General features: G+C 56.9%; 1 protein-coding gene and 1 long non-coding RNA gene across 3 annotated transcripts; one reads left to right on the top strand and one right to left on the bottom strand.

Annotated features, from left to right (window-relative positions):
- Window positions 1-2,438: 2,438 nt before the first annotated feature.
- On the bottom strand, window positions 2,439-4,700 carry DLX2 (distal-less homeobox 2). 2 transcript variants are annotated; one of them, XM_075756658.1, is made up of 3 exons: window positions 4,199-4,700; window positions 3,773-3,957; window positions 2,439-3,500 (listed from the first exon to the last, which is right to left on the bottom strand). In XM_075756658.1, the coding sequence occupies exons 1-3, from the start codon at window positions 4,518-4,520 to the stop codon at window positions 3,186-3,188; spliced, it is 822 nt and encodes a 273-aa protein (XP_075612773.1). In that variant the 5' UTR covers window positions 4,521-4,700; the 3' UTR covers window positions 2,439-3,185. The 2 variants fall into 2 exon arrangements, with proteins under 2 accessions (XP_075612773.1, XP_075612772.1); XM_075756657.1 differs by having other exon boundaries at window positions 3,773-3,960; window positions 4,199-4,689.
- Window positions 4,701-5,158: 458 nt separating this feature from the next.
- Window positions 5,159-11,714, top strand: LOC142602264 (uncharacterized). The gene is made up of 3 exons (XR_012835929.1): window positions 5,159-5,328; window positions 8,053-8,099; window positions 11,644-11,714. It is a non-coding gene; the product is annotated as an uncharacterized LOC142602264 (long non-coding RNA).
- Window positions 11,715-12,207: the final 493 nt, after the last annotated feature.

The raw sequence follows: 12,207 nt of genomic DNA, 5'->3' as shown, positions 1-12,207 counted from the left end.
GGACAGGAAAAGAGCATGAGAAAACAGATTACAAACATACACATATCTATACGTATGTATCTACGGTGCGTGCGGAGGTGCGGCGCGCCTATGCATCCGCTTGCCTTCGCCGTCCCCAGCACAGCGTGAGCCGTATCCCAAGCCCGTGCGAGCAGCGGGCGAAATGCAGAGCTTGGAAGGGCTCCGGAGCCGTGGGGAGTGGAAGCACGAACACCCCCACGCACGCACCAGGTGCGGGCAGCCCAGGGAAAGCTCCTGCTAGCAGGCAGCAAATAAATACTAATAAATAAATAATAAATTACTAAATAGGAGATAGAAAGTGCGGAGGGCAGAGAGAGACGTCCCGTCCCGGGGCGAGGCGTTCTGCTCCCGCGCCGCTGACAAGCGTCCCCCGGCTGGGCAGGGCCCCGCCCCGGGGACCCCACGCCGCCATCGGCATCCTGCCCGACCCCAGGGAGCCGAGCCACGCTCCGCAGCGCACCGCCGCACCGGGCCGGAGCCGCGCTGCAGGGCGAGGAGGGACGGCGGGGAGAGGACGGGGGGCTCAGGTGTTTGGGGGGAACTTGACTTCACAGCGAGAAGCGCCTGTAAAAACGACGACGACGGGGGTGGTGGGTGTCTGCTCCCGTCTCGGCCGTGTCCCGCGCCCACGGTGTCCTCTTGCCTCCCGGAGGAGCGGTTTAGCAAAACTCGTCACCCGGCCGAGGGGTGAAGCCCCCCCTACCCTCCCACCCCCGCCGGGACCCGCGGAGGCACCGCGCGCTGCCGAGAGCACAGCCCCTGCCAGACCGCGGGGGCGGGGGCGGGCTCCGCAGTGCTGCTCCCCACGCGTGCCCCGGCCACGAGTGCCCATGTCTCTGGAGGCGGCCCCGCTGCCTTCCCTCACCCGTCCCCCTCCATGCCTGCCGCCCCAGCGCTTCGCCGCCCGCCAGCGGGGAAACTCTTTCCGCGCGGACCGACCGGGCGGCCGCTGCCACCGGGTCGCCCCACGTCCGGCGGGGGGGTATGAGGCGGCGGAGAGGTGCAGGACGGGCCGCCCCCGCTGTTGCTCGGGGCGGCTCTGGGCTGTCCTCCCCGTCTACACCGCCGGGACAGCGGGCAGCTGCCGCTTCCCCCTTTGTCTCTCCCACTCCCTCCTCTCGCCTCCTTTGCAGCCGCCTCTCTCGTCCTCCAACACCCCCGCTCCTTCTTCTCTTTTCCTCACTCCTCCTTCGTCCCTCTGCCCCCCCCTTCCCTCGCCCCCAAGCCTGCCCCAAGTTCTCCGGGAGCAATCCGCCCTCCGGCCCCCCACTACCGGCGTGTCCCCGGTGGGGCCGGCGCCCCCGCGCCTTCCCCGGCCCCGCCCGGGCTCCTCATGCCACGGCCTGTCGGGAGAGTCACGGGCAGGCTGCACATTCCCTGCCCTGGGCGAGCTGGCCGGGGCCTTTTCATCATCTTGTCTGCAGCGAGATCATCCGCACCGGTCAGTCTCTCCCCGCACCCTCCCAGTCTGGCGGGGCCCTCGGGGCGACAAGGCGCAGAGACCCCCCCTCTCTCACCTCCCCTTACTTCTTCCAGCCGCCAGGACTTCCAGGGATGCAGCCCGGAGGGGTACCCCCCTTACAGTTACACCTTGGAGGGGCACAGCCGGGAGGGGTACGTCCGAGGGGCGCAGCCCAGAGGGGTGCAGCCTAGAAGGGGGTTCAGCTCGGAGGGGTGCAGGGAAGGGTATGGAGCCTCCCAGAGGGCTACGTCCTGGAGGGGTCCAGGCTTCGAGGGATACATCCCAGAGAAGTGCAACTTGAAGGAGGTGCAGCCTGGAAGAATGAGGGTTCAGCCTGGAGGGATCCGGCTCTCGCAGAGGGAATCAGCCACGAGAGGTGAAGCCTGGAGGGCCACATCCCAGAGGGGGTACAACCTGAGGGGTCCAGCCCTCCAGGAGCACATCCCAGGGAGGTCCAGCCGGTGCCTCCAGCCCTCGAAGAGCCACAGAGGGGCTCGAGGGGAGCAAAGCTCCCACTGACGCTACCGGCCTGGGTGCCACCGACGGCGACGGAGGCGAAATTTCTCCGGGGCAGGGCTGCGCCCGAGGACGAGCTGCAGGCGTACGCGGGCCCCCGGCCACGGCCCTGCCCCAAACCCCTGTGGCCCGTCTGGGATGCCGGGAGACGGCAGGAGCCAGTCCCGGGCGAAATGTCCCTGGCGCCAGCAGGAGCGGGGGGGGGGGGCGGCTCTGGGCTGCTGCAGGCAGCGCTGAGTGATTCATCGACTCGCCGAGAAGACTAGCAAGGGCGAGCTTTTATTGTAGACGGCAGAGGGGGGAAGAAGGGGGGGGGTTGCCCGCTTGCGGCAAGAGTTGCAGTAGGGGGTGGAGGGGACGCAGCTCTTCCCCGAGCGAACGCCGGGGTCCGGATCGACACCCCCAACCTCTCCAATCCCCAAAGAAACTCAACGCGGGCACCATGGAAACAATAATTTATTTAAATAATCTCTGCTTATTGTAAAAGAAACATTAAAGAGTGTTTAAGTTTTCCATAATAAATAACCAAAAATACCTTTTTTTTTTTTTTTTTTTCACGATTCTAGACATCAAACGGCGCAGGGGCAGGACCGGTGGCTGGGTTGCCGCCGCGGGGCGGACGGGAGGGCTCGCCGCGGCTCCGCGTCTGCCCCGGGGAGGCCCCGTCGGGGCACGAAACCCGCCCGGAGGCCCCACGCGGGAGCCCCCCCACCGGGGGGCCCGCTCCACCGCCTGCGACCGGCCCCCCTCGCCGGACGGTTTCGGTCACGGCTAAAAAGGATAACTTAAACACGGGAGGATCTCGTTTTAAATCTACATATAAAAATTATTTATCTTTTTTTTAACATTTTATTTTCTAATCCCCAACATCAAAGTGAGGTCATCCGCAAAGGCACCTATTAACTTTAAAAAAATAAAAAATAAAGTTAACCAAAGTTCTGCACCGGTGGTTTGATGAAAAAGCCGGGAAGAGGGACGGATGGAGGGGAAGCGGGTGCTTGTTCCGTAACGTGCTTATTTCAGCGGCGGGTGGGCGGACCCCGCGGGGCCAAGCGCACACGGGGTCCGCCGCCGGCGGCGCGACGGGACGGGACAGGCCGCGGAGCGGTTCCTCTCCGCCGGGACGGCCGGAGCCAGCCTTCACCAAAACACCGGTGCCGCACCTCGGCTCAAGTCTCTGCGGCGCCTAGAAGATGCTGCCGCCGCCGTGGTGGTGCGGGGGCTGCGCCGGCTGCGGGAGGGGGGCGGCCGCCGGCAGGTGCGCCGGGCCGCCGGGGGCCGGCGGGTACCACGAGTAGCTGCCGAGGAAGGCGGCGGCGGGGTTGGGGCTGGCGGTGCCGGTGCCGCCCGCCGTGCGCGGGTGCGAAGCGAAGTCCCAGGCGGGAGGTGAGGAGGAGGGCGGCGGTGAGGCGCTGCGGCGGGAGGACGGCTCGGCCGGAATCTCGCCGCTCTTCCACATCTTCTTGAACTTGGAGCGGCGGTTCTGAAACCAGATCTTCACCTGGGGGGAGAGGGGCGTCAGGCGGCCGCAGCCTCCGCGGGGACGCCCGAGCCGCCCGCGGCGGGGCAGGGACGAGCAGCTTTTGCAGCCCCGAGCGGTCCCGGCGCTTCCTCGGCGGCGCGGCCGCTTCCCCCGCCTCCCACCCCGGGGCCGACGAGCCACCGCGGGCCGGGCCCCTTTCCACGCCCGCACCCGACCCGGCGGCCCCGCGGAGGGCGAGCGGCCCCAACGGGGCGGGACGTGCCCGGGGCCCCGCGGCGGCATAGCTTTACCTGTGTCTGGGTGAGGCCGAGGGAGGCCGCCAGCTCCGCTCTCTCGGGCAGAGCGAGGTACTGGGTTTTCTGGAAGCGCCGCTGCAGAGCCGCCAGCTGGAAGCTGGAGTAGATGGTCCGGGGCTTCCGCACTTTTTTCGGCTTCCCATTCACGATCCTGATCTCCGGCTCGCACTCTTCCTTCTCTGCTGCGGCAAAAACGGCGGCGCCGGTGAGAAGAGGCGCCCCCGCTGCCACGGGCCCTGCCCGCAGCGCGGCATCACCGCCCGCCCCGTCGGGGCGGTCCGCCGCGGACGAGCGCCCTCCCGGCCCACCCCGGGTCCCCGGCCCCGACCCCTTCCTCGCCCGCCCTGGAGAGGCCGCCCGGCTCCCGCCGGCTCCCCCGAGCCGTACCCCCCCCCCCCCGACCCCGGGGCTCGGACGTACCGGAGTCGTTGTTGGCCGGAGAGGCCCTGCTGCCGTAGGGCCCGTAGGAGCCGTAGGAGCCCGCGTAGCCCAAGTCGTAGCCGGCCTTGGAGTAAGGGGCGGTGCCGCCGCCCGCGTAGGCGTAGGAGCCCACCGAGCCGTAGGGCGGCCCGCCCGCCGCCCCGTGCTGCTGGTTGTTGTAGTAGCTGCTGTCGGTGGCCGTGGAGACGGGCAGCGTGGGGGACTCCTGCGGCTTGTGCAGGCCGCCGTGCTGGTGGTAGCTGCCGGCGGAGATCTGGCTGGCGTGCATGTCCGGCACCAGGCTCTCCAGCACCCCGGTCATCCCGCGCCCCCGCCCGCCGGGGCACGGGCCGCCACTGCCCCACGGCCGTCCCCACCGGGGGAGAAGCGGTCAGGGCCTCGCCACCATGCTCGTCGCGCTGCGCTGCGCTCCGCGCCCGCGGGGCCGGGCCGGGCCGGGGCGGGCAGCCGCGCTCCCGCCGCCGCCAGCGGGACGGGCTCTGCGGCGCCGCGCGCCGCCGGGACGGCATTTAACACCGGTCACGTGGCGCGGCGCACGTCACCTAGCAACGACCAATGGGGCGCCCGGCCGCGCTGTATCCCCGTGGGTTGGCGGGGCGCGGGCACGAGCGGCCGCGGGGTCGCGCCCCGCGCGGCGCCACGGACCGTCTCGGTACGTCCCGCCGCCCTGGAGCCGGTACCGGGCCTTTTCCGGACTCGTCGTACGGCTCGTGCCACCGTCCCTCTCCGCCACCGCGGTCCGACGGGGCGGTTCGACCCCCGCCGGCGCGCGCGCTTGGGGCTGCGGTTCAGCCCCGCCGCTTCTGCCGCGCTGTGCCCGGTGTGTGCGCCCGCCCAGCCCGGCCGGCTGCCCCAGGGAACGGCCCGCGGCGTCCGTCTCCCTGTGAACGGGCATCCTCGCCCGGGCGCGGCTGGCGGTGGGCGCCGGTAGAACGGCAAGCGGCGGACGGAGCTCGGGGGGCCGCGATCGGGAGTCTCTCCCGGTTGTCCTGGCCCCGGGGGAGCGGCCACATCGGGGGAGAGCAGCGCACCCCTCTCCGTGCCGGGCTGGCAGCGCTCTCCAACGAAACCTCCGCAAAGTTACACGCGGACGGGGGACACTCCGTCTGGTACGCACGCACGTGTATTTTATACAGCAGTTGCTGACGGCACCCACGGCACATCCCTCCACGTGGCAGCCGGTTAACGGAGCGTTGTTGCGGCCCCGACACGACCGCGGGACCCGCGGTGCCGGGCACCCCCGAGCGGCCGCCCGTCTCCCTGCCCCGTCCCTGCCGGTTTGCGGCCGCACCGAGGACGGCGCCGGCCGTCGCGGGGGGTGGTGGGGGCGGGTGGGAGCGGCCGCGCCGGCCTCGGCCGCCCTCTGCCGGGAGCAGCGCCACGGGGCAGCAGCAACCGGCCGTGGGCGGCCGGCGCCACCCGGAGTGGTGTCCGAGAGGCGCAGGGAAATGGCTTCGGAACTGATATTTATTTTTCTTCTTTTTTTTTTTTTTTTTTTTTCCTCGCTCGGCTGTCGCGCCGCGGAGCGGAGCCGCTTGTCAGTAAACGTGTTTCTTTCACAGGGGTGCGAACGGGAATCTCACGGGTGTTCAGCGTGGGCCTCCGCGGGGATGGCGGGGAGGGAGGCGGCACTGGTGCAAATGGGACAAAAAGGGCGTAAAAGGGACAAAAAGAGAGACCGGCCGCCGCCGCGGCGTTACTTGCGAGGGTCGAGGGGGCCCCAACGCGCCCTCACGCGCCCCCACGAGCCCTGCACGAGCCGATCGCGTGCCCCCGCGAGCGCCTCGCCTGTCCCATCTCACGAGCCCCGGCGCGTGCCCCCTCAGGACTCCTCCTCGCGCTCGCCTCTTCCCGGCGGGGCGGCCGTTCCCTCACGGCGCAGGTGCCGGTGCCGGGCGGCTCCGCCGCGCGTCCCGCCCCCGCCGCGGGGCGGCCTCGCCCCGGCCGCAGCCCCCGCTGCGGTCGCTTTGAAGCGAGGCGCGGCTGGAGCCTGTTCGTCTGTGCCCGGGAGGGCGGCGGCGCTGCGGCGGGCGCCGGGCGAAGGTGAGCGGGGCCGGGCCGGGGCCCCGCTACGCCGGCGGCGGCAGGTGGCCCTGGGAGTGGGGCCGCGGGAGGCGGGCGCTCGGCCGGGCTGGCGTTAAGACCGGGATACGGCCTCCGAAAGAAGCGACCTGCCGGGAACCCGGGGTGACATAGCTGGTGCCTGGCGGCTGGTTTCCCTGGCCGGGAAAAAGCAGCGGCGTTTACAGAGAGCGCACGGCACCTGTGCCAGTGGCTCACATACTGCTGTCTCTCTCAAACATAGTATTTAATCCAAAAAAACACTGGTTTATAGAATCCACAGTCAGAGGCTACGGCTGTCCTAAGTTACATCTTTGTATGACTGTTTGTGTCCGTTGCTGGATAGGGGCCAGCACCCTGAAACAGCCGTTGACTGTCGTGAGAGAGAAGGGGAGAGGCAGACAGCATTTAGTGATTGTCAGCGGAGATGAGGGCTATCAGCTATTCTTCATTAGTCACAGTTTGAAGCATGCGAGATAGTTTAAAAAAAAACCCAACAAACAAACAACTACAAAGAGAAAGGACATGTCACCTTATGACTTTCTTGGAAATTTGTCTTGCTATGTGGCAAAACTTTTTTTTTTTTTTTTTTTTTAAGAAATAGTACTGTATATCCCCATACAAGTGCATGGTGACTTACACAAAAAGTAAAGGGCGTGGTTTTGTTTACTTCAGCTTATATGAGTAGTCTTTCTCATGCAAGTTGTTCCTCGTATGGTAGCACAGGGCTCACACATTTAAGTGAATTGTCACGTGGTAGCTGCTCCAGTGCCTTAGGGCTTTGTTCCTGCAATTTTTTTTTTCGTCTGTGTGGAGGCACAGACTCTGCTGGAATGACCACTGGAGAGTTACTTATGCATATATTCACACAGCCGATCTTGTAGATCTGATTTTATTATTTCTCATTTACCTGAACTTTGTTCATGAGTAAGGTGGTTGTTTTAAACACCAACTTGTATAAATAAGGACACAGCTGTCTACATGGTGAACAAGTTATGATGCAGGGAGGGAAGACATCAGGCAGCAGGAAGGAAGGAGGAAGGGTTGTACTAGGTAAAAGACAACTTGGCTACCATGAATGTTTTAAAACATGCTCCTCTGAACCATTCTTGGTATTAGTGAGGAGTTTTAAAAATAATAGCATCAGGCTGGTGCGTGTTTATGTGTTTTCACGTTCTCATGTCAGGCTCATAATTTTATTTCTACTTTTTTGTCTCTGCGAATTGTGAATGTTGTCTGGGTGGGTAATTAGAAAGGACTCAGGGAGACTGGGGTGTGAGGTAAAACTCAGAAGAGGAGTGTTTTGTATACCTGCTATCACTACTCGGCAGTCTTGCTTGGTTTTGGTATAATAGATCATGTGTTATTATTTATGTCCTGTGAGAAGGAATGTTGGAGCGATCCAAGATATGTGTCTTATGGACATTAGTCATTCAGTTGCATGTGGGAGAAAGATGCTTGCCTTCTCATTGCAGAGTTCAGTGTTCAAAAGTTTTGGTTATGAGGTTTATATAAATGTTCAGCACTTACTGCCAGAGGCTGCAAAACAATTGATCTGGCTTTGTTGTTGTTGACTTTTTTGTTTGAGAAGCATCCTCATGCTGCTAGGACTGTGGCCATATTTTGTTTATCAAGCATACTAAACACAGTGTGTACAAACACAAGAAAGAACCATCAGTCTTCAAAATCATCATCTCTCCAGTTGTATTTTTGTATTAATTAATTTTTTGTATTAATTAATTGGGGTTTTTTAAATATTTTTTTTTTAACAGACCAGTTGTATATGACTCACAGAAATGGCTACAGTAATTCCTGCCTGGTATGTTTTATTTTTTATTAACTATTATTTCTATGATTCTTTTCCTGAAACAGACTTCATCTAAGAAAAATGCGAAAGCACTTAAAGGCTGGCATCCTCAGTCTTTATACATGGTACAGGGATCAACAGAGCAAGTTGTTCCATGATGTTTTATCTCAAATTTGCCTTGAAGAGAACCACTTTCAGCATTAAGAGATTAATTTTTAATCCACTATAGTTGTTTAATATTATTTTATCTATTCTGATCCACATCTGCCTGAACCATTTCACTTATTTCAGTGGGAATGTGATGAATCTTGGGAAATGGGCCTGTTATTTGTGGTAAGTTACAAAACAAGTAATTGTACAGTAGTCTCTGCTGCAGTGGCACATTAACAAGTACGGGCTTCTTTTCATGGCTGTGGGAAATGCTTTCCAGTGGATTTATGGTGATACAGTGCATGGTATAGTACTGACCGTTTGTCTTCATAATAGAAGGGTCATTTAAATCACGTGCCACATGAAGCTGTGAGGAGGGTTTATGCTTGCATTGTACCTATGAGATCTGGTATTACACTCTGGAGTAATGGTAACAGTTAAATCTTCCTTTTCCAAGGGATTAAGCGTATCAGCTTTTAGGAAATTGTATGAGTCTTTTCAACACCCATCCGGAAGCTTGCTACCTGCTGTGCTTAGTTTCAGAACCCAGTGTCATCGTTTTCATCTCTAAAAACTGTTTATTGTCTCATCCATCTGTGTATCAGATTACTTCATTCCAAAAATCACAAAACTCTTCTGGGAGGAATATGCCCCCTTGCATGGCTTCCCAAGGTTTCCTTTCTTAGCCCCTTGTTGTAAACCGCTTATACAAGCATGATAGGAGACATGGGCTCTGTAAAATCCTTTCAGAGATGTTTATTAAGCTGTCTTGGCCTCAGATTATCTTTCTCAGTGAAGATTCACTGATAGCTCAGCACCTTTCTTCAGTAGAAACCTTTGCAGACTGAAGCACAAACTGTGACTTTTAATAGTGGAACAGTCCAGTGTTATTTAGCACAGGTGTTTCTCATTTGTTTCCTTGTACTATATTGAGGAAATGCACAGCCTGATGCATTGAACTGAGTGTCTAATATCCGCAGATTCTTGGGTCTGATTATTGCTACAGATGCGGGGGGAAGGAAGGTTTGTGTGCAGAATGTGAAGGCAGTAGAGCAGCAATCCTCCATGTGTGGCACGTGGGTTTATCATAAGTAATGGCACTGACAAAAACTATATGCTTTTTTCTATAGAAGGAGATCAGTAGAACAGCTAGAAAGTAATCTTTTTAGTAGTGTTATACAGGAATGTTAACTGGGCATGGGCTGGGCAATTACGGCTGCAGGTACATGTGCATCCCAGAGCAGGTGGTTCTGACCCCACTTTATAGTGGATTTGAGCAAATTCAGGTTCAGCCCACAGATAAATCTTTGTTGAAAGTGTTTTGTGTGTGAGTACTTAGATGGAAAAAATCTTTACTAAGAGCATGCAGGAAAAATACTTTCAAGATGAATCATTAGATAATTTCTAATATTGCTGTAGATGACAAGTGTGATAAAAGCTGAGAGGCGTATTTTGTGGGAACAGATTTAAGCTGAGTTGATCATTTGTGTTATTATGAACTCCCGTTTTGCACAGGTACTGGAGATTTTTTTGCTTTGATTGTAACATCTTGTATAATTGTACAACCTTTACCTGTGCAGTCTAAGCACAGTTCAAACAAACTGTTCAACATGGAGAATAACCTAGACTGCTTTGGTTTTAGTTTGTGTGATTGTTTTAAAGGTTCAGTTTAGTGGACAATGGTATTTGGAGCTGAGAAATGCTGTATCATCTCAGTGCACTTGGATTGGTTTTCATTTGTAGTGCCAGTGAACTGTCTGAGCTGCGGAGCGCAGTTTCTCCTGCAGCATGTTGCTTGAGCTGACACCTCCTGTGACTGGCAAATAACGAGATCTGTTCCTGCTGGAAAACGTGAATGTCTTGCTTGGAAGGATGTGATGTGACGTTTGTTTTGCTTTAAAGAAGGTATGCTCAAGAGCAGACCTCCCAAATTGATTATACAGCTGCAACACACTTGGGGTAAGTCCTAGATGGCTGCATTTCCATCTGGAATGCCACACTAAGTGGACTCAAATTATGGGCCATGCAAACTGCAGAGCCTCTTCACGGGAACACTTGGACATGTGCTCTGGGGAGAGCAGTGGATGTTGTCTACCTCGACTTCAGCAAGGCTTTTGGCACTGTCTCCCATAACATCCTCATAGGCAAGCTTAGGAAGTGTAGGTTGGATGTGTGGACAGTGAGGTGAGTTGGGAACTGGCTCAATGGCAGGGCTCAGAGGGTTTTGATAAGTGGCACAGAGTTGTAGTTGGAGGCCTGTAGCTGGTGGTGTGCCCCAGGGATGAGTACTGGGTCCAGTTCTTGCTTAACATACTCATCAATAACCTGGTTGAAGGGACAGAGTGTACCCTCAGCAAGTTTGCTGATGATACAAAACTGGGAGGAGTGGCTGATCACCAGATGGCTGTGCTGCCATTCTGCAAGAGCTGGACAGGCCAGAGAGTTGGGTGGAGAGGAACCTCGTGAAGTTCAACAAAAGGCAAGTGGTAGGTTCCTCCACGCAGCGAAGAATAACTCCAAGCACCAGTACTGGTTAGGGGTTGACCTGCTGGGAAGCAGCTCTGCGGATAAGGACCTGGGAGTCCTGGTGGACAACAACTTATCCATGAGCCAGCAATGTGCCCTTGTGGCCAAGAAGGCCAATGGTATCCTGGGGTGCATTAAGAAGAGTGTGGCCAGCAGGTCGAGGAGGGTTATCCTCCCCATCTACTCTGCCCTGGGGAGGCCATATCTGGAACACTGTGTCCAGTTCTGGGCTGCCCAGTTCAAGAAAGACAAGAAAGTATTGGAGAGAGTCCAGTGGAGGGCTACAAAGATGATTAGGGGACTGGAGCATCTCTCTCATGAGGAAAGGCTGAGAGAGCTGAATCTGTTTAGCCTGGAGAAGACTGAGAGGGGATCACATCAATGCTTATAAATATCTAAAGGGTGTGTGTCAAGAGGATGGGGCCAGACTATTTTCAGTGGTGCTCAGCGACAGGACAAGGGGCAACAGGCACAAACTAGAACACAGAAAGTTCCTTCTGAATATGAGGGAAAAAACTTCTTCACCTTAAAGGTGACAGAGCATGGGAACAGGCTTCCCAGAGAGGTTGTGGAGTCTCCTCTGGAGATATTAAAAATCTGCCTGGATGTTATCCTGTGCAACTGGCTCTAGATGATCCTGCTTTTGCAGGGGGGGCTGGACTAGATAATCTCCAGAGGCCCCTTCCAACCCCTACCATTCTGTGATTCTGTGATTTGGCACTGGCTATTCCCAGCCTTCATAGGTAGCTTAAGTAGAGATGGTGAATTGCTTGAAGATGTAAATTTAAAAGAAAATCTTCTTTCCTGTAGTGAGAAAATATTTACATGCAAACCACAACAAAAAAATTGTCCTTGAAGTTCATTTGCTTTTTGTTTTCAGAAGTGAAGTCAACATGATCAGAAGAGAGTGAGTTGAGATGATCTTGACTTGTGGAGCCACAGCTGTCCCATGAACTGGCTGGGGAACCTTCTCCTTGAGCTGTATAGCCGAAGTCCATTGTGTAAGTATGAAAACAGAGGGAGTTTCAGGCAATGAGTTGTTTGTAAGGAGCACTCAATCTCATAGGCTGCACACATATCTATCCTGAAATTGTTCCTTCCTTGGAGGGAATGGGATAAAAGGAACTGTGTTCAGATTCATGGGAGTTACTGGCCTTTTGTTTTCTTGTGGTTGCTTAGCTTACAATATTGGCAGGTGCTTTACACATGCATTTTATCTGATAGTATTTTTCCTGTTGGCAGAATGCCTGCATCTGAGAATTACATGGCTTTTATGAACACTGCTATAAATCCAAATAAATTAAATAGACTGTTGCCTTTGACTTGTATGCATGGCTGTCAGAGGTTAGTGTTGCCACCTAGACCAGCTCAAGCTCCCTAAATGTTTTTTTTGGTTTGGTTTGGTTTGGTTTTGTTTTGACTTGGAAACTATATAACCCAGAAG

The sequence above is a fragment of the Balearica regulorum genome, chromosome 6, assembly GCF_011004875.1.
Source record: "Balearica regulorum gibbericeps isolate bBalReg1 chromosome 6, bBalReg1.pri, whole genome shotgun sequence".
Classification (NCBI taxonomy): domain Eukaryota; kingdom Metazoa; phylum Chordata; class Aves; order Gruiformes; family Gruidae; genus Balearica; species Balearica regulorum.
Note: the sequence above shows the minus strand (reverse complement) of the source record. Positions and strands in the feature narration are given on the sequence as shown.